The 26,854-nt window shown below is 32.2% G+C and overlaps 1 protein-coding gene across 1 annotated transcript in view; it reads right to left on the minus strand.

Annotated features, from left to right (window-relative positions):
* Positions 1-725: 725 nt before the first annotated feature.
* LOC148605713 (chromosome-associated kinesin KIF4A-like) overlaps positions 726-26,854 on the minus strand; it is a 30,938-nt gene continuing 4,809 nt past the window's right edge. Inside the window, exons 8-28 of the mRNA XM_088548107.1 lie at positions 24,534-24,643; positions 23,985-24,045; positions 23,329-23,465; positions 22,289-22,400; positions 21,569-21,607; positions 20,581-20,772; positions 19,712-19,815; positions 18,954-19,098; positions 17,911-18,021; positions 16,087-16,170; positions 15,341-15,457; positions 14,091-14,237; positions 13,186-13,286; positions 12,694-12,743; positions 12,400-12,479; positions 11,173-11,343; positions 9,929-10,006; positions 8,593-8,802; positions 7,138-7,287; positions 5,452-5,646; positions 726-4,478 (exon numbers count right to left, since the gene is read on the minus strand). Coding sequence (XP_088404233.1) covers positions 4,245-4,478; positions 5,452-5,646; positions 7,138-7,287; positions 8,593-8,802; positions 9,929-10,006; positions 11,173-11,343; positions 12,400-12,479; positions 12,694-12,743; positions 13,186-13,286; positions 14,091-14,237; positions 15,341-15,457; positions 16,087-16,170; positions 17,911-18,021; positions 18,954-19,098; positions 19,712-19,815; positions 20,581-20,772; positions 21,569-21,607; positions 22,289-22,400; positions 23,329-23,465; positions 23,985-24,045; positions 24,534-24,643 — 2,628 coding nt within the window. The 3' untranslated portion in view covers positions 726-4,244. The remainder of the gene's footprint in view (positions 4,479-5,451; positions 5,647-7,137; positions 7,288-8,592; positions 8,803-9,928; positions 10,007-11,172; positions 11,344-12,399; positions 12,480-12,693; positions 12,744-13,185; positions 13,287-14,090; positions 14,238-15,340; positions 15,458-16,086; positions 16,171-17,910; positions 18,022-18,953; positions 19,099-19,711; positions 19,816-20,580; positions 20,773-21,568; positions 21,608-22,288; positions 22,401-23,328; positions 23,466-23,984; positions 24,046-24,533; positions 24,644-26,854) is intronic.

Below are 26,854 nucleotides of genomic sequence, written 5' to 3' on the forward strand. Positions count from 1 at the left end.
TGCAGGCTAGACAAAATGCAATGTCTAAAATTTACCTAATACATGTAGTCCTTTTTCCAGTTATTGGTTCATGGACATTTCATGCCAAAGGGAATAACAGTGCTTGCCTTTAGCCACCAGCCCGAAGCCTGGGGCTAGTAAACATTAATTCGGGCTAGTGAAATATGTACATTTCTTGTTTTGGGCTAGTTAAATCTTATCAGTCCTCTATTATTTGGGCTAGTTGTTGAGAATTTTGAAGGAAAGGACTGGAATAACTCGCACACTAGACAAACTGGTTTACTGTCTCATGTGGAAAAGGAAGACCAACTAAAATTATGAGATCTAACAAAAAGAAAACCTCTGCTTCAATTAGATTTTAAGTTAAACCGGTAAGTTAAATAATCTCCCCTTGAAGTGACCTGAGACAGAGTATATTCCCTTGTGCACATCAATAAATGATATATAACATATTAAAATCCATCAGAGGTGAAACAGTCAATTTTTTTATGTAAACTTTAATTTTGAGTTATCTCCCTTAGCATGAACTTGAACAAATGATGCCCAGTCATTCTAAAATGTTACTTCAAATCCATTTTATAGATTAAAGAGGAGTTTCCCTTGTCAAGAGGTTCTTATGTTTAGTTTTCCTTTTTTTTTTGGGTACATAAAAAGGCATCTACAGTGATTAACGGCAATCCTGTAGAATTTACCCTTACAGATGTAAAAAAATAAAAAGATATAGATGTGCTGTAAATTTGTTTTAATACCAGAAGATGGTTCATGATAAAAATTTGATTGAAACATATAGTAATAAATGGGTATCAAACAGCCCTTTATTGGAAAATGAATAATTTATTTAATTACCATGCAACTAAAATCCAGGGTTAAGCCCTTTTATTTGCCTTACTGTAATACACAGCCAAATGTGCCACATATGATAATCATATGGTGTTCGATTCATATGGTAATCATATGATATTAAACATATGATAGTCACATGATTATCATATGATAATATGGGCTTGAAATCATATGATAACCATGAGATTATCATATATTGAAAGAACATATGATGTAAACCATATGATTTTCATGTGTGGCACAATTGCCTTACTACATGCATTTGCAATAATGAACAGGTTTCATGTTTCTCAAGTTTGGATTTTTTTTTATACAAGAAAGTGGTTTTTCTCAGAAAGAAGCCCTTAACACTGGCCTATTCTCTAAACTTTCACTTGCACACAATAGTACATTCTCACATAATAATAACACAAAATAATGCAAAAAACTCAGATATTCATAATATTTAAACATTACAAAAAAATTTTTAAATATAGATTTCTTTACAACAGAAAGCGGGGTGATACCGACCATTCTCAGTTAATTTGCATTCATATTAGCACAGTAAAGATAAAAAAGTCAACAAGAAAATTTAAAAAAGCCCAAGTTTCCTTAGTAAATGATGCAGAACAACAATAATTTTAAAAGACACAATACATTACAGAAATACATGTATAAGAAGAAAAGACAGAAAAAATCAGAACAAATTAAAAACATCTACTCATGTTTACTAAAATTACATCAAATTGCAAAGTTGTAATCTATTAACATAATAGATATAATAAAGAAAATCATACACATGCACAATATGTTCATCTCAAACAACTCGTCATGCTGCGACTGGAAATGTCATTTTATGCTTTTTGGGTTATTTTTAGTTTAGGAAAGCACAGGAAGTTGCTGTTGCTCATGCCTGAAATGAAATCCCACAATAGTGCACACAAAAAAACATAATGCTTGATTCAAAATACTAAGTGACTAGGACATATAGTTACAAGGAAAATGATATGACAAGTGTGACTGAAAGATAGGTGGACAAGGGTAAAATTGTATACCCTTTCGGAGTGGGGTGGGATAAAATTGGGTGAAACTAAGCCTTACTGGAAGGGCTAGTTATGTGTTGTAATAAGTAAATTTGTCTTGGACTTTGTTATAAACCAACTTAACTTCTAAGCCAAGACAACATGACTAATGTCTGTTCCATTAAAAAGATATGAAGTACCTGGGGAAAACATTTTTTCAACAGCGAAGTCACCCATAGAAGTTCAATTGATGTTTTGTATTAAATTTTATATTTTAAGAGGCGACCTGAACATCCATCCATATACAAAGAATATAAGTGCCTTCAGCACCCCACCCCGTCCCCAATATGTTTTACTAGAACAATAAAAAAAATTTCAATACATGTACATTGTACTTCTTATTTCTAAATACAAAAATAATTCAAAATTTTCATTAATATCTTGACTGTTTAAAAAAATATGCTGACATGACACATGACGAAAAGACAGAGAAAGTTGTTTGGGTGGGCACTGATGCATAAGTTGTAAGTAATGACAAAATATTGGGTGGGCACTGATGCATAAGTTGTAAGTAATGACAAATATTACATTTACAATTTAATCCAAAATCAACTACTCTTAAAATCATATAATAGTACACAATAAAATTTAAATATTCAACATAAAATTCTTCTCACAGCCACATTTCCTATCAAAACCATTGACAAAAGGCTTAATCCACATATAAATAAAATACACTCAAAATATGAAATAGCCCTCTAGTAGAGCATCCAGTTAAAGAAGTCACAAAGGTACTTCATATTCAAGAGAGCTTAAATTGTTTGTTAGAAAATTTATGGGGGGAAATTTAAATGTACAAATACAGAATTTAAAACCTAAGAACCTGTAAAACAACTTATTTTTGTCAGCAAGAAAAAGACAACGAGAAATATATATCAATGCTTATATTTGTGATAGATTACATCATAGATGGTGTTAAAAGCAAAACTAGAAATACAATGAGCAAGGTCACAGAGAGAACATCATCCGCTTCATATGGACTTAAAGGTTTGTTGGGGTTTAACGTCCAAGCAGCAATATTTCAGCTCTATTCAGACGATAAATATAGAAGTGGAGATGCCAGGGATCGAACCCGGGGCCTTTCACAAGCAAAGTGCACGGACTTAAATGTAAAACACTTGTTGAATTATCTCCTTTTGGTATCATTCAACAGTAATTATATTTCTTCAAGCATATCTACCTCTGATTTCCAATTTTCCTATAAAATTTCATCAAAATCCTTTGACCAGTTTTGGAGATTTTGTGCTTAAACCCTTGATTTAAATTATCTCCCTTAGGAGTCCTTCAATAGTAATTATATTCCTTCAGGTACATCTACATATGATACACAACCTTCCTATTAAATTTCATTAAAATCCCTTGAGTGATTTGAATAGGAGGAGATGCCCTTACAAGAAATGTGGACTGAAGGATGGACAGACAGACAGACAGATGGGGTGATTCAAATATACCCCCTTCCAAACTTCGTTTGTGTGGGGGGTTATAATAAATAACTTCAAAATTAAATTGGCATCCAACATGTTAATTGTGAAAATTAATATTGCCGAAATTAAATTGAACACAATACATTGTCACCACAACCTCTATATCAAAGATCTGTCCCATAAAGAACATCACAACAAGGCATACTTACATATACAATATTAATAGTGTTTGGAGTTAAAACATAAATGTATCCATAAAGGCAGGAAATAATTTTCAAAAGAATTCAAAAAAAACAATTGAACAGGTTTTTTCCCCAACTTAAAGATACTTTTACCGGTAATTTTCTTTTATACATGTAAATGAAATTTTCTGAAAGACATTAATAGGTTGGTTTTTAATGGACAAAATCAAACTTACATTATTTCCTTATATTCATGATTCTAAGCGAAACCTGCACTTAAGAAATACATTTACATACACATTTTGTACCATGAAATTACTTTAAATGTGATTATTGATATTCGTAGTTTGTCAAACATTTATTCAGTTCAAGGATTTTTGAATTCCTGGATTTGATTGGTACAGCAATATCTTCAATGGATTTTCTACATTTTGTTTGGAATTTATCTTTGTAGATTAAGAAAACTGTGAATATGCAATAGCTCTCTACACCAAAAAAGATCACCATAACATATACAATTCTCTAAAAATGTGAAAAAATTGGTTTGTAACAGTAACTGGCCATCATAATGTGTCTATGGACAAATTAAATAGTATCCATTTTACAAAACAAACATATCATACAGATAATAAAATATTGAAAGCCTCTACAATTGCAATGAGAATAAAAAACACACAAAATAGCTCCTGTTTCTAACTCAAATATGTAAATAAACTAATATAAATATAATGTAACTATGACAACGGCTTGAAGAAGCTTCCACTGCTACTTAACAACTTCCTCTTCTTGAATGCTTTCTCCTCAGTTGACGAACTGATGTCCTCACTCTTAGCTTTCCGTGACCGTCGTTTAGGAACCGCTGGCTCCACGAAATCATTTGCACTATTGTTCTGCATTGAAATGTTCTCCTTCTCGTCCAAGTTGTATGTACTATTCAATGTTGTTGTAGAATCAATGGTTGACGATGCCTACAAATGATATAAAAAACTATGAGAAATGCTCAAAAACTTGATACACCACTCCCCCTTGTGATAATATGTATCCTTTGACCTAAAAAAATGTTTGGATCAAAATCTAAAATATAAGGAGCACAATGGGAATATGTAATAAAGATTCTGTGAAAGTTTCATTAAATTCCATTCAGAGGTGTACAAGGAGAAATGGGGCTCTCTCTGAGTAACACAGAGATGAGGTCAACAAAGTGGAAATTAGCATAATTGGAAGTAAATATACAGTGGAAAAAGAATCGTAACTGTAAAAATTCGGATTTGAAATAGCGGAATTCCACTAAAAAGCAGAAAAAAATCAAAAAAAGGAAGGACAACCACCCCTATCACTATACATCCCCACTTTGTTTATGGGGGAAATAATAAGAATACTGTTCCATGTCACCTGGGCAAAATATGAAATTTCCAAGATAATATCCCTAAAAAATTAGGCAGCCATTGTTGATTTTTTAAACACATTTCTATGTCAAGAAATTATAATCACAACCCTAAAAAAAATCTATTGAGCAGAACTCCTGAAAGCCTGACTGGCTTCACAAAGGCTGAAAAACATGCAGATTACCTCCCCTAATTTGACCCCCCAAAAAAATTACCAAGCAGCATCTACCCATGATTTGTGAAGTCAGACCTTTGTTTAAATCTCTTGATTTACAAGAAATGTTCTCATCATGCCAATTTGGAATTAAAACTGTACTCTTAGATTATAGAATTATTGATTAATTGAATGTGGTTTTACGTCCTGAGGCGGATATTTCATGCATTTCAGATCATGCTTTGTAATAGTCAAATTTTTTTAGCTCACAGAAACAACAGCCCTCAAGTAGGCATGTAAGCTGATTCAGATACATTTTTACTGAATTTTTCACTTTAAATACATGATGAAATATTATAACTTTTGAATGCGAGGGTTAAATAAATTTTATCATGGTCTTACCACTAACAAAGACATGCTGTCATCCTCGTCATTATTATTCGTGGTAGAACAAGGTTTTTCCATATTCTTACACTGATCAGAACATCTACACAGATCTGAACAGGCAACACCCTGTTTCCTACACCCGCAAATCTTCTTAAGACAATTTGTTTTACAATTACATTTGGTAATTGAGGCCCTATGAGAACCCTTTCTCTGAAACAGACAAAACAGTATAAAACAAGTACTGTAAATACAGAGACAGACTCTGTACAACTCCTACCCTGATTTCCTGATTTTTTTTTAAAAGTGTTGCTGTTGGAGAGATATGCGGTAGAAAACCTAAATTGCAAAAAAATTTCTGAATTCAAAGTAATACTGTGATTGAATAGCCTGATTCACTTCAAGACTGTAACAACAAAAAATCTTTATTTTTTTTTTTGCCTCCCTTAAATCTTTTGAACATTTACACATAATGTCTATATTTATGGCTGGTTTCTTCACAGTTTGTTAGGATTCAAAGCTTATGCTACTGGGCAATTTAGGCAATACAGTCGCCCTGGGGTCCCTTGCTTTGCCCTCAGACTACTCCAAAAGTGAAGTGAAGTTGCCCTCTCATTTTCTGACATCACCTAATATCAGTACTGTACTCCATTTTTTAGTGATATTTTGACCTTAGTTATCTCTCTCCAAATAACAAATTCAAAAAAATCTTGGAAATCTACCGTATATTAGGTTCCAAGCAAGTATTTCAATCAAGTTTTTGTAACAATAGAAAAAAAGAACAGACATGGTGAAACACGACAAATGCACCATTGTATAGCCTTAATAAAGTAGTCAATAATTACAGAAATCACCAATAGGTCCTCAATAAGTGAAAACACACCTTAAAGTAAGCTATGAAAGGCCGCTATAAATTTGGAAAGGGGAAGCGGTATAGATGTACAATTTTTTGTATATGTATAACACAGTCGATCATTCAGTCAGCAGGCTGATTTCATATATTTCAAAATATTTAGTTATGTACAAACATGTATGTATGTCCAAAAAAAAAAACCAAAATTTATCTCAAAAACATAGACCCTAATATTAATGTTGGTCATTAATTTGTCTTTATGTCATTATTTGACTTTTTAGTTTATTCTACAGGAGTGCCATCATTCTGTTACCATGGATTTTATCAATTTTGTTGTCAGGGTCTTCTCTCTGTTTTTCATTAATCCCTTGAGCCCTGGGGTTGCTGTCACTTTGACACATTCCCTGTTTTTACTTATTTCTCTTAGTCATGCTAAAATTGGTAAAATTTTTGAAAGACATTGTGGATTTCAAAGCTAACTGTTCAAGTAGCAGTCCTTTTAAAAATCAGACAGGAGTTGATCTCGTGTATGTCAAAACTCACTTCTGTTTTTTATTCAAGAAAAGTTAGTCTACATAACCTGTCTTAGTCTCTCATTCAGTTGTTGCACTTTTGAGATAAAAACTATATAGATATAGTTATTGTTCTTGATTCGGTTGATTTAAGTCAAAAGATGAATGTATATTTATCTTAAAAATACATATCAGAATACAGAAAAAGACTATTGTTATGTAAAAATATAGGATTGCAGATAAACAAAGAATTGTTTGGTGGGTTTTCCTTCACCATGAATCACCTCTACCATACATAGGCCGTGTCTGATTTTTATAAGGACTGGTACTTATGGATACCTTGGCTCTAACTATTGGCGTCATTTTCCAATCTTCGTCAGCACTATCATCAGGACATTCCTCTTCTGAATCAGAAAAATTTGCAAAATATTCTCCTTCACTCATAATACTACTTTCATGTTGGTCTGCAACCCTTTTTTTCTTCATATCCTATAAGACAACAAAAATATTGTTCAAGTTTGGCATTTTTTCACACGAAAAATATTTAAGAAGAGCTCAAGAAAAGAATCATGCAAAATGCGATTCATGGTAGGAAAGCCTACATATTCTTATTTTTGATTTTTGTTAACAGTGTTATAGTAAACAGAAATTAACATGCGGCTTTTCATATAACCCTTGTTCTTAGGAGATAAAAATTATACAGAATGTACTGTAGAATTCAAAATTAAGGGAGATAATTGTAAATAACACTAGAATACAACAGAAACTGTTGGATTTTCAATGTGGATTATCTCCTAAGAGCAAACAGATTGCAATAAATAATTATACATTTCATCTTGTAGACCTATAAAGCAACTTAATAACAAAAATTAAAATTGTCGCCTTTTTTGGAGTGTATCACATCATACAGAATTTGCATGATTATTATAAAGGCAACTACTTAATCTGACATTCACCTGAATTTAAAACAGAGTTAATACAAAATTCATGCTAATTCCATCTTGATTATATGAGTTTCACAAGAACTACTTTTGCCCGTGTTTTACAACAAGAAGCAAAACTGATCAAGTACATTGAATAGAATTTTATTCTGGCTATGAAAAAATATGTGGTTGCACGAGTTGCTGCACTATGCATACCCCAACTAGTCTAGCAACTTGATATCATAGAGCAACCAAAATGGCTTGAAAGTTATACCGAATCTATATGAAGTAACATGCCATATTTGAAATCAATACATCCAGACAAAATTCAGTAAGATGGACAAGGTCAAGGATCTGGATGGGCTCTACATGTCACAATTAGCGATTTTTTATTTGATCTGGCAACAAAAATAACTAGATGGTGATTTTCTTAGTGCCTCAGCCTTGTTTATTATAACTGACATGAAGCTGTCAGCTACGAAATTGTTTGGGTCAAAATAAACACAATTGCGTGATTGAAGGGGATGAAATCAAGCCTTTGTGTTCATTTTGACCCAAACAATTTTGTATCTGGTATTTTTGGCTTACAGCATAGTGCATCATAAATTGCACTGACAAGAAACGTGGACAAATAGATGGACAGACAGACAGACAGACGGGGTTATTCCTATATACCCCCCAAACTATTTTTGCCAGGTGTATAATGATGTACTTTGAAGACTTTTTTTTAGGTCTTTTTTCACTCAGCACTGTAAACTCCCATACACTAAATGTAAAAAAAAAACATGTAAAATAAAAAATTACCTACTTAACCTATTTTTTTCACAAGTGTAAAAGGCAACACATAAACTATATTTTTTTGCCGTATTACCTTAGGCTTATGTTTTGGTTTTGTCTCTGCCTTAAGTTTAGGAGTCAGGAATGGTGACGATACTTCATGGTCATCATCAATACTGGGCATTAGGGCAAAACTCTTTCCCTGGTACATTGCCTTTGTAAGGTGTTTCTTCAGTGATTCACATTCTTCATTTTTCTTTTCTAAATCTTCATGGAGTCGGCTAAGTTTCTCAATTTCTTCTTCCTGTGTATAGAAAGACCACTGGGATTTTAAAGATGTGTCAATTAATTTTATACACCTTAAAGATAAAAATTGTGACACACACCCGCAGACAATTGCACACCACAACTATCAAATTCACTTTGTGACTGAAAACAAAATGAATAAATGACCATATTCATCGTGAATATTTTTCCATGGAGTTTTGTTGTAAATAACAAGAATAACCCATTAGTCAATTTGTGGTTATTATTCAGAAAGGGGTATAACCCTAGAGTGGGACAAACTGGTTCCCTTGACCTCATTTTTATGACATGAGTCTCACTTTGTTTTTCGATTACCCAAAAAATTAAGAATTGAGATTTAAAAAAAAAAGTCATCCAGTCTGTTCATTTCAACTATTCACTTTAGCACTTGCGAAAAAGGTTTAATTAGTTTCGGCACATTAGTGCAGGGGAAAATAAACCTACTTCAATACAAAAGTGGTTTACCTTGGATAATTTTCCAACTTCAGAAATTGTTAATTTACTATAAACATGAAAAATTTATTGATTGATTGCAGTTTAACATCCTATTGCAAATATTTCATGCATCTTAGGACAAGAACGATTGATCAATCGAACAGATCCTGCTTTGCAGTAGGCCAACATGCTGTGTCCGATCTTTATTGTGCTGGCTCATAAAAGTAACAGATTGCAGGCCCCATGTCACCCCACTCAATCACATTATTATAACTCCGAGCAAATCAGTTGTCACTTTATCCCCTAATACTGTGTGGTTAGTGAAGAAGCAATCACTACCAACTTTAAAGTCTTTGTTGTGACTCAGCTGGGAACTGAACCCACGACCTACCACACTTAAGGCAAGCACATTACCCTGAGACTACCACACCGTTACACAAAGGGATGATTTTACCATGTCAACAAACAGAGCGGAAATTGCCAAAATTAGAAGTTAATAAACAATAACAGAAGAAACGTAACGGTAAAATCCGGATTTGAAATAGCGGTAATCCGCTACAAACGGAAGAAAATCATCCCTGTACACATGACAGAAAAATCAAGGATTAGATACACAGAGCTATAAGGCTACCATGTATTAGAATTATTACAACCACCAGCATACATGTTTGTTATCAAGAATCGAATACCTGGAATTTTATTCTCTGGTCAACATCAGCCTTTCCAGCTGTACCACAACCTTTCATCTGTCGTAGAAGAAACAATACCTGTAAATACACATTTTTAAACATATATTTCATTAGAATATATAAGTTCTGAGTATTTAACTTAATGCCTTGAACACCGACTATTCCAATCAGACAAAGCTCTTACACAACGAAATTAACTGTGTCTAACACATTTAAGGATGTCAGCTGGTCTCATTTTGGAATTTTTTTCAGATTTTCGGGATCATCTGCTTTTACTCAACTAAATTCCATTAAGTTTTTTGTCTGTTGACCCAATGTTTTCTTTTTCTCATATCAGTATATACATCATTATGATCCATGTGACATATTTCCTTATAATATTTTTAATAGTTTAAAGAAGGTTTAAAAATGCTAAGACAAAGTCAAGGAAAGCATAAAATCAATAAACTGGAACAAAATCTGAACTTGATCTGTTAACCGTCATAGTAAAGCATGTACCATATATCAAAGGATATATACAAGTATTATGAAAAATGTGAAAAAACTGATTTGCCAAACTGCAATACTGAAGTCGCCTTAAGGAGGTAGACCTAGGGTAAGGGACATAACTCATTGAAATCAGTGATATGTTTGTATCATATTCAATTTCACCTTTAGCCTCTAAAGCTTTCATTTGAAGCAGAATAAAATGAATCCAAGTTAATTAGATGCTTACATAAGATCGATGTAAATGCTGAATACAAACGTTCCAATAATTTTTAAGAGTTATGTCCCTTACCCTAGGTCTACCTCCTTAAGCAAAAGTCACTCGGAAGGCAGGGGTAAAATTAGGAAATACAAGCTGGTAGCCCAGACCATATTTTTCTTTAATATTTTCTATATTTTCAACTAAATTTTACCCAAAAGTTTGGTAGCCCAGCTAAAAATCTAGTAGTCATAAGCTACTAGGTGACTGCTAATTTTAATCCCTGTAGGGAACTAATGAACATTGAAATCTTACTGCAACCAGTCCCTTTGTTGATTTTTTTCAAAACTATTCCATCCACTTTGCATTGGAAAAACTGTCATAAACAATTCATCAGTTTAATATTGAACAGGAACACAATATCCATCACTAAGATTACCTATCAGGAAATAATTTTAATTAGAGATAATTTTTTTTCCATTATGAGGACAGACTGAGATACTTTCGATTTTCAAAGATTACTTTTAGGTCAACAATATTACTGATGCCTCATACAAACCTTATCCTCGTGCTGTTTTTGCATTTTAGTCACATGATCTTCATGATCATGTTTTATGTTTTCAATTTCTTTTTCTAATCTATTTATTTCTTCATTGATATCTTTATGATTAATTTTTGAGTCCTGAAGTTCTCCCTGAGCTTTACTTGTATCTGCTCTGGATGACACAGCCTGAAATAAGAGGGTACAGTGTATGTTAGAAGACAAGAAATCAACACTTGTAATGCAGTCGAACTTCACTCGCTGAAACTCGGATGGCTCGAACACCCAGGATTTCTCGAACACAATTCAAAGTACCAAAATTTCCCCCTATATAATCAATATAAATAACCTTGGATTTCTTGAACTTCGATTTCTTGAAAACTTGAACTGACTTGTTGGTCTGGTAATAAATCTTAGAGAATAACCCTCACTAACTCGGACTAGTCAACCATTTTGCTAGCGTGGGTAATAAAAGGTTTGAAAAACTGAAACCCTATCATTAATCAGTGTCATTTAAGTTAATTACAGGTAAAATTTAAGTCATCACTAATTAGGTAGCTTTGATCTTAACATAGTACTGATTGAAGTTCGTAAATGTTCTGAAGTTGGCATGATGAAAGCATCAAAGAAAATCAGATGAAAACAAGTTATTGACTAAGGATCTCAAACTATGAACGTTTTTAAAAGCAAACACGGCATTTTTAATGACCACAAGTCAACATAATCTTCCGAAAATGAATGAAAAAGATCCACGAACTAACAAAACTTGTAGGAAGTAAGTAACTTCTAATGATTAAGTCGAACCCGGACCGGCAAGAAAAAAAAATCCTAAATTCTACGAACTTCAATTTCTCATACTTCCGATATCTCGAACACTTTTCAGTGGTCCCCTGGAGTTCAAGCTACCAAGGTTTGACTGTACATTGTTTTTCCAGAATATTCTACAGTAGTAAGTTTTTAAAAATTTGATCTAACTTAAAAAGTTTTTAAGTTCTAATCTACAGCTTTATGTCCCAAATAAACACAGAATAAAGTCTAATAAAATCTAATTTGCAGATACCTCAAGTAACAGTGAAAAGGGGAGATAACCCTGTACAGACACAAATATTGACAAAATGTGATACAAAATTATAATGGCCTCCTTGTTGAATGATGGCATACAACATATCTTAATCAATCATTATTTTGATGTGATGTGAAAACAACTATATACAATTATTGTTGAGTTGGAATATAGACAATTACCTGTTCTAATAGCCACTTCAAGGCACACTTAGCCTCCACCATAGTATGGAGACTCTCCCAAATAGACTTTCCTTTACATTCTGGAATAAAAACGGTCCAGTGTAAATGTCAGTGGAAAAATAAATGTTTCAGGCACCTACACTTCTTTAAATAAAATCACTAAGCAAGTCTTTGGCTCTATTGGTAAACAACAAGGTTCATATTACAGTTAAATAAGAAAAAAATATTTCAGCTAATTTAAAACACAACCTAATAGCAAAAAAAAAAAATAAATATTACTTTCTCCCTACATACCTTGGTCTGCATCAACTATCTTCTGTTGTAAATCTGTTATCTGGGCATTCCTGAAAAATATTGTGATCCTAGTTAAGACTCACATGTATGTTTCCTGATTCTTAAAAGCACATGTAATCTTAGATGTTGCTCACTTTTCATATCATACTTTTGAGAAATAGTAAGTTTATGATGTTGGATTTAAATTTTTTATTATTATGATTTAAAGTCTATCTCTTTTTTTTTTACATTTTTTTAAAGAGGTAGACCTATGGTAAGGGACAGAACTCTTATAAATCATTGGAATGATTGCATTAAGCATTTTACATCATCCTCATCCAAGCAACAAAGTAACTTGGATAATTTCATTCTGTTTCAAATGAAAGCTTGAAAGGATTTGGTGAAATTGAATATGATACCAACATTTCCATGATTTTATGAGTTATGTCCCTTACCCTAGGTCTACCTCCTTAAATCACAATCATTTTTTAACTGTATTTCAGTTTATGTTACCTTTGATCTACTTGAAGCTGTAATTCAGCAATTTCTTTTTTCACATTCTCAATCTCAAAACTAGAAGAATCAAGTTTCCCTTCCTTTATCCAAGCTAATTTCTGAAAGAAAAGTCAACAATCACAACCTGAAGTACATCTATGTACAATTTTGACTTTTTAGACTTGAGCCATTGGCAAATCTTAATCAGAAAATGAAATTATAGCTTGAAATATCTGAATTTATTTGATAAAAAAAATTTTAAAAAATAATACAAAATTGATCATACAGAGAGAAAAAAAGTTTAACAAAAACACATGTATTCAATATTTACAATCACAACATGTGTTAAAGGCATAGCCTTATTTACCAGTTTCAATAAAGAAAATGGCAACAGATACAAAAAGAAAACAAAGGGTCATAATAAAGTTGGATACACACTTCACAAATAAATTCAATAGAAACAAATTACAATGTTGCATTTTTGAAACATGTTCATTGTACAGTAGATTAAGAAACTATTCTGTGAATTAATCATCACAATTTTGTCATTTTAGTTGTAAATGTCATCATAATTTTTACTTCAGTAGTGTCAGATAAATAAAAACCACTATTTGAGTTTTTATTTTTTATAGTTTTTTTTTTTTCTGAATAAAAACATCACATTAGTTTCTGAATTTACAAGCGTTGATCATGAATCACAATTCAAGTTTTTTTTTTTTCAACTACAATGTATAAAGCTTGTCTCTCCATGTTCAAAAAGTGAACAATTCACCAAAGTTTTATTAAAGTTGGTGAAAGCGTTTTTAAGTTATTGTCCAAAGTGTGGACGACAGACAACGATATACCATAATATGTCCCCTCTTAGATGGGTGTATAAAAGAACAACATGTCTCCCCATCAAAGTGGGGGTATAATATTCTTACCTTTGCAGGGGGAGCATCCTCATCTATCCTATCTTTCAAGTCTTTCAGTCTGATAACCATGTCCTTCCTATCATTAAGGAGTTGATCCAGGTGATATTTGGCCTCTCGTATACTCACTCTTACCTCTAACTCATGACTCAACCATGACTACAACACATTCATACAACAAGATTAATGAAACAGAACCAGGAAAACAATACACATTCATATAGGGTTTCTTAGTTGCTTATGTCAAATGAATATTCACAGTTTATATTTAGATTTTTTTTGGTAATGGCTTAAATAGGGTTTGTAAGTCTCGTCATGTGACTCTGTGTTTTCACGAGAAAGGGTCCAAATCTACCATTCAAATGCATAGAGATTAGTCATTTTCAAAGCAAAAGGTTCAGTATGTGAAAGAAAAACATATTTTCAAGTAAAAATACCAATAACAATGACAAATATCTATTTCTACATGATAAATGTGTTAAGAAAAAGAGGAATTTAAAGATTTTGCATTGTAATACAGCGTTTCAAGATCCCGGAAGTATACAATAAAATGCAGACTGGTCTTTGGATTTCAATACATTTTACATCAGCAATTCCGGTAAGGAAAATGAAACTAGAATGAGACTTGAACACCCTATTCCAATAGGATGAGAAAAGATTTTTGAGGGGATACGCCTTGTTGATTTTTGTACACGTATATTTAGTAAAACCTGTCTAAACCAAACTCAGTTCTGACTGAAGGATTTGAAGTTAGATGTTCAATTTTCACAGATTAAAATGCATTCCAAATGATACATGTATGAAGGTGTCCAGTTAATGTGAGATTTAATTAAGAATGTTTTGCAGGGGTCAAGATTAACATTTTTGATGCCAGTAGCCACGTGGGCTACTAAACTATAAAATTAATTAGCCCAGACTTTTTTAACCATTTTTACGAAATACTGGATGCGGAAATTAATAAGCAATTCTAAATAAGAAATCAACATCCGTTATGAATGATTTCTGTATCATTAGAACTGGTTACCGATAAAATTTAACTAGGGACGCTACATTTCTGATTGAATGGTAACCAATCGACAGCAACTTTTGTTTCCAATATTTTTTTTTGCAATTCGACAGCTGTGCTATTAAAAGAGAACAAATGGTTGCCCAGGCACATTTCTGGTGGCCATCGAAAATGGGTGACCGTTTATCTTTTCTCCTGTTTTTGTTCATTATAGATGTATTTTTACTTGTAACTGACAACAATATGTTATACATACCCTAACCCTATTACCAATACTAGTTGTATCATATTTCTCAAACTTCTGATTTCTCTCCTGTTGGACTTGTTTTTGTTTAGCTATAGCCTCCTTCAGTCTTCTATTGGCAGCTGCTGCCTAGAACAGAAAACAACAATGCATGTTTTTATAAGGCATACCTTAACATAACTGTTCAATTCATTTTTAGGTAGATAATGTGTATCATGCATTTCAAGTCATTGACATTTTGCACACATCATTTTATATGCCAAAAAATGCGCAAAAACACATCAAAGTAATATGTAGTTTTCACAAATATATCAAATTATGCCTCTACTAAAATTTCAACCAATTAACTAACTCAGAATATGAATTTGATGAAAAACTTGCAGACTATAATGCAATTATTTAACTAACAAAGGACAAACATCTAGATTGTAATACAAATTTCTCATGACTTGACTACGACCTAAACAACAACCTCTTCACCTTACCATTTATGACTCGGACACCGACCTCTTCACCTTTCCATTTATGACTTAGATCCTGACCTCTTAACCTTTCTGTTTCTGACTTAGATACTGACCTCTTCACCTTACAATTTATGACTTGGATACCAACCTCTTCGCCTATCATTTTATGACTTAGATACTGACCTCTTCACCTATCCTTTTATGACTTAGATACTGACCTCCTCACCTTTCATTCTATGACTTACATGTAGATACTGACATTTTCACCTTTCCATTTGTGACTTAAAAACTGACCTCTTCACCTTTCCGTTTCAGTATAGTCTGTTGTTTCTGATTTTCCCTTTGTAACTTTGCTATCTCACAGTCTCGTTTTCTTCCCTAGAAACAATTTATCATATAAATACAGTGTACAGTAGAGTTCTTTATATCAAATCTCAGGGGACTGTCTTACTTACTTCGTTAACTATATCAGAAACTTTTTTTTTTTTTTTACGTGGTATTTTCGCTTAAGATGTAAAAATATTGATGCATTCTTTCAAGCAGTAAATTAAATAATTGTTTTGTAATGTGTATTTATTATAAATGATGAATAAAATAGAAAACAATTGTTTTTGTTGCTGTTGTAGTTGTTCTTATAAACTTGCATACTTTCTCTCTTTTCAGTGTACTAATCTCGTGCACATAAATCGTCTAAGCAAGACACATAAGAACAGTCAAAGATGATAAAAACCCCCTTAGAAGTGGCATCCTGTTTGAGACCCCTGAACTAAGATAAGCATCACGTGGAAAAAGTATAACATAGTACCGAGATCAGTTGCCTTTCTATTTATACTGAAATTTCAATTTTGTGATGAATTTTATCATCAAACCTTTTAGAGTCTGCAGTACCTTACACAGCACATTCGACCTCTTGAAGCATGAAAATCTATCACTTTGATGAAACTACCAACTGACCTTATCATTAATTCATAAGTGCTAAAAGTTCACAATCTGGGATGTTTTTGGGCTAAATTTTTCAATGGCTTGGGTGCCATTATTTGATTGATATTTTAATGAGTAATAAAACAAAAATACAGGTAAGATTAGCTGATCTTCTGTGTGGTCATCAACCGTGAAATTGTTGATTACTCAGTTACCGCAAGTAGCAGACAATTGATGTCTAATGTTTACTAAACAATTAAATTGACCCTTCGTTTTATCCAGGAAAACTTCAGCAATAAATCTGTCACCGGGCCATAGAAAATACTTCGTTATATCCCTGATTTCGCTATAACGAATTCATTACATCAAAGACGAAATGCATTAGTTTCAAAACACTGGGACTGGGAAATATGTTCTAATTCATTATAAACCTGTACATTATAGAACACTACTGTAATTAGTTTTGAAGACTTGAAAGTATTAACTTAATGGATTTAGATTATATGCATGTTGCGTTTTACCAAATCCATTCTTTTTTTTCATCAAACGTTTGTTAGTTTTCCCAATTATGAAGTAAAGATATGGGAGACGACAAGGCAGTCCTAAGCACCCATGTTTTCCACCTGGCTTTTTTGCTTCAATATATTTAGTAGCCTATTGGCCTGTCCCATTTTTCATTTGAAAGGTCTCTGGGATAATGGAATTTTTTGTTTTTGTAAGTCCTGATCTTGATAACTCTGTGTAAAAATGGTCCATTCACCCAATTTTTAGTGGCATCTGGGTTGCTAGTAATCAGTAGTTTCTGTGTATGCTGTGTGCAATCTTTTACTTAAGTGTCATTCTCTGTAAGTATCAGACAGTGGTTGAAACATGGTATGGAAAAAACAACCATTCTGAAAGTCTGACTGTTTGCACCATCAGAATAAAGGAAAAAAAGACAAGATTTTCCATACCACTTTGGTAAATTGAGTTTCAATTTCATTGAAATGCACTTAAAATATACTTGAAGGGCAGATAATTCTGTCAAAAGCCTCATTTATCTAACATTCTATTGAAAAAATTTCTGACCAAAACCAGTGATGCATAGATCAAATAAAGGTCTTCTCAAAAAGAGAAAGCATCCTTTATATTATAAAATTTTGCATGTGCCACCCACTGCCTGGGTATAGACACCATATTTATGTAACCTTGATATACCTTCTGCTGCAGCTGCATAACTTCTTTCTCTTTCTTCATCTTCCAGCGTCTGAATTCATCAGCATCTTCCTTCATCTGTTTCATCAACTTTACACGCTGTTGTTTCATACCCTGAATGAATTAAAAAACAAGTACTATCTTTTAACAAAAAAGATAGACGACGCAGTAAAATTTTATAATTTTCTATATTTCATTCAGGAAATAACATATGGCACGCAATTCCGATACATTTTTTTCAAACACCACTAAGTTATCAGTATTAGGCCAATGGGGAAACAGAATTGCGATCAGGTGACTTACGTTTCCATGGAAGAGCGTCTTTAAGAGTAATCAAGGGAACCAAGGTTATAGCGGTAATCAAAAGAATGTAATCCAGGGACAAAGACCAAACATGGAAAGGGTATAAAGCGAAACTATACCGACTGTGTCAGAAAAATATAAGTTTTATTGAAATAAAAACAGATACATGTTTGCGTATCCCTTTGTATTATCATACATGTACAATTTTTGTCTTGAAATTGAAATTATCTTGTAAAATACATATTTTTTAACCTTTAAAGATAAAGAGTCATGGTCACAATCACTATATGAAACAGCAGACATAATTATGATAGCAAAGCAAAAGTACAGGAAATATTGCTGCTTAAATGTTTACACTATTTAACACTAATTAAGTCAAAACTTATCCCATTGTATGCAGCATTTATTGCAAATATTATTAAAGGTTCACATGTATTAAATGCATCTAGACCATTCCATTCTGCATGATTTATTGACATAACAAGTTTTACAGCCAATGTAAAAATAGAGCATTACCTGTATTTTATGGTATTGAATAACTATGCAAAATTTAAAAAAAATATTCATTGATCTGTTCTCAAGTTAACATCTATTAACCCTTGGAATGAACAGACGTGTTTGACAACCAATTTTTTGTAGGTTAACATAATACCTTGCCACTTCGTGTGGCATGTACATAATGAGTACTCAACATACTAAAATGAACACCAAGCCACTCCACCTGTATTAATGATTGCTCATACCTGGATATCAACATTGAGTTTGGTAACCTGCTTTTCAGACTGTTCTTTCATCTTCAGTAGTTTTGTCTGGTCATTTACTTTCCTCTTCAACTGTGACAATTGTTGTTCCAACTCCTTCAATCTCTGTCTCCTCTGTTCTGCAACTCTAAATTGAAAATTATGAATTCACATTTTGACTAAAGACTCGAGTAATATTTAATATTTCATACCTTCAATACATATAACACAAAAGGAGTATTTTAATATATATACTCATTTACATTGTAAACATGTTGAACAAGAAATTCCCCCATATGGCATACCTACAGAAAGAATGTGTCAAAATTTCAAGCCGCTCTAATGAGTTGTTGCTGAGAAAACTGTGACCGAAAAAAAATGTTACAGAAACATGGCAGAGAGAAACACAGACACACGGACAAAGGTAAAACAGATTACCCCCGCTCCTTCTAAGCAGGGGTATAATAATGAAAGAAATTAGTGAAATTTACATCACTGTTAGAAGTTATCGATAAAACCACATTACACAGTAAAACCTCAATAAACAAATGACCTCCCTAAATAAACAAATGACCTCAACCAAAATCTTAGAAAATCCTTTTACATGAATTTAGATAACAGATAAATGTACAAATCTTTCAGACGAACAAGGGTTCAGTTAAGAAAGATTCTCTGTAAAAAAAATTCATAGTATTAATCACTAAATTTTGTTTATGAGTTTTTATTAACATTTAACATTCACTTTCATACAATGTCCTTACTTGCTGGTAGCAGTGTTGGCTTTAGCACTCTCCAGAGCTTGGGCTAGCTCCTCTTTCTCTTTCTGCAGGTTTCCAATTTCAGAATTCATCTCATTTATGGCAATCTAAAATAAGGGAAAAACACTCTTGTAATATATTACTCAGAAATTATTTCTAATCTTTTTTTTTCAAGCCAGAAGTACATGTAAAAAAGTAAAAAATAGTGTTTAAAAAATGAAAGGTCTAACTATTAAAACATGATTTGAAGAGACTAGCAATCAAAGCAGAAATTGGCAAAATCAGAGGTAAATATGAAGTTAGAATGAGGAAACATAAGACCCAACATAATAATATGTTTGTTACATGTTGGGAATCTCCATAATTAATTAATTTTAAATCATAGGAGTCACTTGTCTGATGCGATTTTCGATTAAATTGGACTTGCTGCTGGAAGATTTAGGTCCTTCATGAACCTACAAATCCAAAATTCACTTGCCATTCCTTCACTTCTTTTGTTAAGAAAGGTGTTAATTTAGAGACTTGTGTAACTAGCTGTATGGCGAAAATATAATTATCTGACAGATTTCTCACTTTGTTACACTGTGAAAGTTCTTTTTATATGTGAGTTTAAATTTTCCTGGTTTAGGAAAAAAATTATCAGTCAAAGATTCTTAAATTCGTGGATTTGACAACTTCATCATACAAATGAATGGTTAATTTCCTTTTCATTGGAAACTAGATTTCATGGTTTATCAAACCCACATAAATTGGTATCCCATGAACAATAATACTTTCACAGTATATTTTGATATTTTGCCCCAAATTTAACGGCACAGCCAGCTTTTAACAGAAGTTGAAAAATCACTGCTTGTAAGAAATGTTGATCATACCTCATACTGTCCCTTCATCTCCTTCATCTGTGTATCATTCTGCGTCATCTGTCTTGCCAGTAATTCCTTCTTCTCTAGCAGTTTGTTAAGTTCCTGGAGCTCATTTGTCATCTTGGCTTGTCTGAAGGCGTACTCCTTAGACATGGCACGGCTGTCTGGGGTCTCCGGAAGGGTTCCTACTTCTTCTGAATCCTAAAAGTATTCCATTCATAAATTAGCCAGAATTTTTACCCTCAACATCTAAATTTTTGTTGCCTACTTTACCAACTTCTGCATTATAAGTGCATTTTCGATATCTTGAGGAAGCCCCCTATTTTGGGATTTATTAGTGGTAACAGGAAACTTTTAAAATCCTTGTAGGGATTACCACAGATTAAAATTCATGGGGGTGGGACAAATCAACCTATGTTCCATTTTCATAGTCTCTGAAATATCTTATCGAAGTTTGTCATCATTTTAAAGGTCTGTTAATCTGACTTTATAGTCTTAGCTTACATTTTGCTTAAATAAAAAAAAACAAACTGTAATTTTCTACTTAACATTTACATGTTCTTAGTTATAAATACGCTTTTTTTAAAAACATTTTTCTAAAATTTAAGGGTGGAGCTCAAAATTCAAAGGTAGGGCTAACAAATTTAAGGGTGGGGAGGCCCCATCACTGAATAGCCTGTGGTGAACCCTGCCAAGGTAGTAATACCAACATTTGCAGTTTAATAATGTCCATCAACATTTTGACAAAATACTGAACAAACGGACATGATTTAATGACAGCATCACAAAAGTAGAACTAGAACTAAACACATGAATACTGCCATTTTAACAAGCTAATTTCAATTTGACTTCAACTCTCATCAAAGAGCAATGAAAAGATAAGAACATGCCCCCTCCTTCATTGATTTTTCCTTAAATCGTCTGAGAACCATGAAATTAGCTTTGAATAGTCTGAGAATCAAAGATTTAATAACATAAAATTTTTTATCATAATAACCTCTTCTGGAATATCTTGGAGATTCTCTTCACTGTCAGCCTGTAAAAAGAATAAATACTGAAGCTGTGAATTTCCTGGCAGTTTTTACATTTCGTAGTATATTTTCGTAGTATGATCTCTGATGCAAAAATCAAACTGTCGTGAATATTTTCTTCAAAGAACAATATAATACAATTTGAGAAACAAAAGTGAATTTAAAACTGCATGAAAGAAGATTGATCACAGAAACTACAAAAAAAAAACCAGGAAATTTTCTGGTTAACAGTATGAAAAAACATGATTCAGAAAACCTGCCTAAAGTGTTTCCATTTCCCAACATAAACAAACATTTCTTAGCAGAATAAAATTTTCAGCAATGAAACCTCAAGATTTGCATAATATTCCTTTGATTTGTTTATTGAAAAAAAAAAAAAAATTCAAAATCCCAAAATGTCCAGGCCATATTTCAGAGTTAGAAATAGTAACCTGCCCGCCAGCCCACGACTGGCTATTTTTTGGCAGGGCTGGCTAAATTTAGCAAAAAATTCTATAGCCATATAGTAAATATATTGAAAAATTGTATCCAGGACTGGCTAGAATTTGAGTGATTTTCCTACCCTGCATATTTAATTTCTGTAATACATGTACTTGCAACATGACCTTTTCCTATTTGTACAAAAATATGATGGTTCAACAAGTCTTAATTTCTCCCTTTTATAATGTTTTCCAAGAGTAGTCTACCTTGTCATGATCATTCATTTTATCAGCCAGCATTCTCAGTCTGTCCATCTGTTCTTTTAGTTCTGGGTGGGAATTCACATCCAAACTGCTACTCAACACATTGAAGTCAACACTATAAAATAAGAGAGACATCAAATTATTAGTGAGGCAATGTTTTCAAAGTCATTTTTTTTTTCAACTTATAAATGACATGTTTAAAGTAACTAGAAAACAGAAAAAGAAAATTACTCAGCAAGAAGTTGATTCATGCATTTCTACAACTGAAACAATTGAACCTTTAAATTATGAGGCTAGGCTAAGAAGATTTGATACATGTACAAGTATATCATTAACATTTCAGATCACTGAGTACATGTGCTCATAGTTCTGTAGTATGACTACACTAATTCATAAGTTTCATAATGAGTGGCATTTGCATAATGTAAAATATTGCATTATCTAATTTTTACACCATAACAAATATGTCCGAGGCGTGTTTGTTATGATATTGAAATTAATCAAAATGAGTTGATATTTTGCAATACAGTGAAGGTACTAAAATTTGTGGATACCAATTTTCATGGTTTGACCTACCCACGAAAACCACGATACTTAATACCTTATGAACAATAGTACTTTCACAGTACTCTATGATGGACATCCCTATCACTATATAACTATAGTGGAGATGGGGGTATAATAACCCTTTTTTTGCACATACATGTACACAAACAGTAGAATGTCTGTTTGAACCCGCAAAGCCACATGCTGTATAAAGACTGGTAGAACAACCAAGACACAACCAGCAGTGGGTGAAACAGTTCATGGGTTATAATGTTTGACAGTCTAAAACTATTACTATCACTTCTCAGATAGAACAGGGAACACTGTCAATTGTTTGAACTTAGTCATAGTGTCGGTAAATCTCATCAAACCTTTTTACTCCATAAAATATTTTGTTTAGAATAATCCCCAAAATATTGTGTCTAAAATTAATTCAGAATAAGCCTCAAAAGATTGTGTCTAAAATTTATAACTATCAAAATATGCCTTCTGTATACCCTGTGTCTTTCTTTAAATCTTCCAGCCTTCCTTTAAGTCTTTCACATTTGAGGTCTAACTTGATAACTTTCTCACAAAGGTTTGCACTATTGTCCACCGCCCGCTGTAGTTCATTGGAGAGTTTCTCATTCTCCTCCTTATAAAAAAAAAAAAAAAAAAAAAGAACCATAAAGGCATTGCAAAAATTTGTCCTCTAAGAATACCATCATTAATTTTAATTTTTTTTTAACTGGATGTTAATAAAAAACAATTAACTATAATACAAAACGAGTGTTATATATACGAATAATATTTACAAGGTCTTAGATGATTTTAATATTAGAGAAACATGACCTAGTTTATGACCTACATGTAGGAAAATTTCCAAATGTCTATCCTGACCAAAATTAAAATCTATTCTCTACAACAAACAATGATATGGCCCAAACAAGAAAAGGAAAATACATGTAAGCTGACTACACTAACAAAAGCAATCTAAAATTACTAATACCTTCATTTTAATCTACAGGGAAAAACAAAATAGATCCTATTCTCTATGGATACATACATGTATCAAAAATGTTTGTAATACACTACTTCAGTTTATGGTAATGTCTTAATAATAATGCTCAGAATGACAGACAGAAAACCTACAATTAACATCCCTCAGAAATACCTCTAACTGTCTATTCTTCTCCGTAAGTTCTTTAACTGTATCCATTACAGAATCTTGGTCTCTAAATAAACAGAAAACATTTTCAATACATCAAAATACTGCAAAAAGATTTTCCAACTAAATGTCTCATGGAGTTTTAATGCATTTGATTATATAATGCATGTGTATATGTAATAGTCAATTAGTCAGTCAGCAGGTTGATTTTATTTTGACTAAAATTTTTTAGCAACATACAAATTTAGCAAAAGAAAAAGCAATCATCTAAATAAAAGAAAACTGACATCTAAAGAAATGCTTGCTTATTGTGTACATATATGTAATATTACATATCAAAAATAATTAAAAAATATTTTTTTTTTTTTAAAAATTGTTAGTGAATGAAGTGGATTCCCGTTACTAACTTTTCTTCACATCCCCATTGTATCTCTCTGAAAGAGACATTGCTTCTCCCTATTTTTATTAAGTAGCTTGAGCCCTGACCTGTTTATAAAGACCACCGGTCTTATGTGACCACGATGAAGGTCACATGACAAGTTTTATTATACTTACATGTAAGAAGTAGAAGTAGAAATTGAAGTGACAGAAGAAAATGTAGAAGCTGATGCTGTACATTGAACAGTTATCCCACCAGCTTGTAATCTGGATTCTAATTCAATCACCTGTAAAATACAGAAAGTACAAAGGTCAAAGTACAAATTTTATTTCTGAACTAAAAAAATGTGCCAATATAACACAGGTATGAAAAATAAAGAAATATTTATTTTCAGATGCTCATACAAATATAAGATAACCTACCTATGATCAGTATTCTAGGACTCCATTTTCAAGTCATCCATGGTGAGTGAAATTTTGGTGTGGGAATGTTTTCATTTTCCACATTCCCTTTTGCAAGTAAAAAACTGGAATTTTTGAAAGATTGGTATAATTCAGAAAGCCCACTTTAATTATGAGAAATTTAACCATCATTTAGAGTCTCCCCCCACTGAAACTTAAAAACAGGGTCTAGGACATAAGCCCCATCTTATAATAAGCTTAATGTTAATGTAAAAACATATATTTATTTTTTGTTTTTTTTTTTAACAAAAATAATTATCAAAAGACAAGTCAAAATTGACTTCTATTGAAATGAAAACAAATTAAATGGTTTCAATTAAATATTTCTTGATTGACTTCAATTTCAAACTTATTGAAAGTTGTTATCATAGTTAAATAAGCAATTATGAACATCATGAAAAGATCGAAGATCAAAATGGGTCTAGGACGTCCACATTAGGACGAAAGCCCCCCATCGTATAATACATTGAATGTTAATGTAAAAATATATATTTATTTTTGTTTTTTATATTTGTTTAGTTGTTTTATTTTTGTGTATTTATTTTTATTTTGTTGTGACTGTTCCTTTTATATTGGTATTGCATTTTATTTGTGTTTGTCTTTTTTGTGTAATTTTTAATTCTGTTTAGTGTATTTAGGAAGTTTTTGTTTGTATTAAAATGGTTCAATTTCTGTGTATTTTTTTCAAGGGATTACTTATATTATATTTGATGTTCTATTCCTTATTACTAGAATCATTTGAAATTTCATCAATGAAATAAGAAAAGGTGCCAGTAATACACTTTTTAAAAAGAAAACAAAATGGCTGTTTTTAGATGATTTTCTTTTTAAAGACAACTGTTATCATTTTGTTGATAAAAAAAAATTTCATCAAAGAAATAAGAAAAGCTGCCAGTAATACACTTTTTAAAAAGAAAACAAAATGACTGTTTTTAGATGTATTTCTTTTTAAAGAGTGCATATTTGAAAACTGTTATCATTTTATTGATAAAAAAATTGTCTTAAAAAGAAACAAAAAGTTAACAATTGAGAAATTAACTTTCAAATTTTACACTTTCAGTACTAATAGAAATATTATTCATAATTGTTAAAATAATTTCTCATGTGGGGGGGGGGGGGGCTTTTGTCCTGCTCCCAATCAAAATACAACATAACTAATCGATTATACCATTCATCCAAACATTAAAACTTAGACTAAAATCAAATTTCAAAACAAAATAAATACAATTCCAGTATTTATACATTTTTATATCAGTCCACTTAGTATAAGTTCCAAAGAATTTAAATTTCAAATTTTACACTTTCACTATTTTAGAAATATCATAATACCTCATGGAGGGCTTTTGTCCTGATCCCTATTTGTCTGCATATAAATATCTTAAATATACATGCATGTAAATTTACACTAATTAACTTGAAAAAAAAAAACAACAAAAAAAAACCTAGCAAGTGGGTTACAAATGTTCTGAAGTAATGTACTAATTATAGCATATACTGAAAAAAAAGAAAGAAAAATATCAAATATTCTCTAAAATAAAAGTTGAACATCTTCAATATCATATATGTATACAAGCACTGTGTAAAGTTGGAATGAAATTGGTTCAACACTTTTTCTATTATGGATTACACAAAATTGCCCCCCCCCCCTCTAGACTGATGGATAGAGTTCAATGGTTGTTCACATCACAACTCATACGTTATGCCAGAGCTTGCCAAAACTACGCAGACTTTTTGTATCACACTAGAACTCTAACAAATAGGCTTCTGGAACAGGGTTATGTTGCTACAAGATTGAAATCATTACTACAGAAGTTTCATGGTCGTCATCATGAACTCGTGGATCGTTATGGTGTATCCATCTGCACCATGAAAACTGATTTATTTAACGGATCATAGTTTTCCTTTCCTCGTTTGTCTACCCTGGACTTGACATTTTATGAGCAACTCCGTGGGTGTTTCTAGAAAAGCAGAGGACGCTTACCCTACCGGTGCACCTGGTCCATGCTCCCAGTTTTTAGTGGAGTCTGAGTTGCTCA

This window comes from Perna viridis, chromosome 10 (genome assembly GCF_037379345.1).
Source record: "Perna viridis isolate PV_CMFRI_1.1 ecotype Kerala chromosome 10, ASM3737934v1, whole genome shotgun sequence".
In the NCBI taxonomy this organism is placed as follows: domain Eukaryota; kingdom Metazoa; phylum Mollusca; class Bivalvia; order Mytilida; family Mytilidae; genus Perna; species Perna viridis.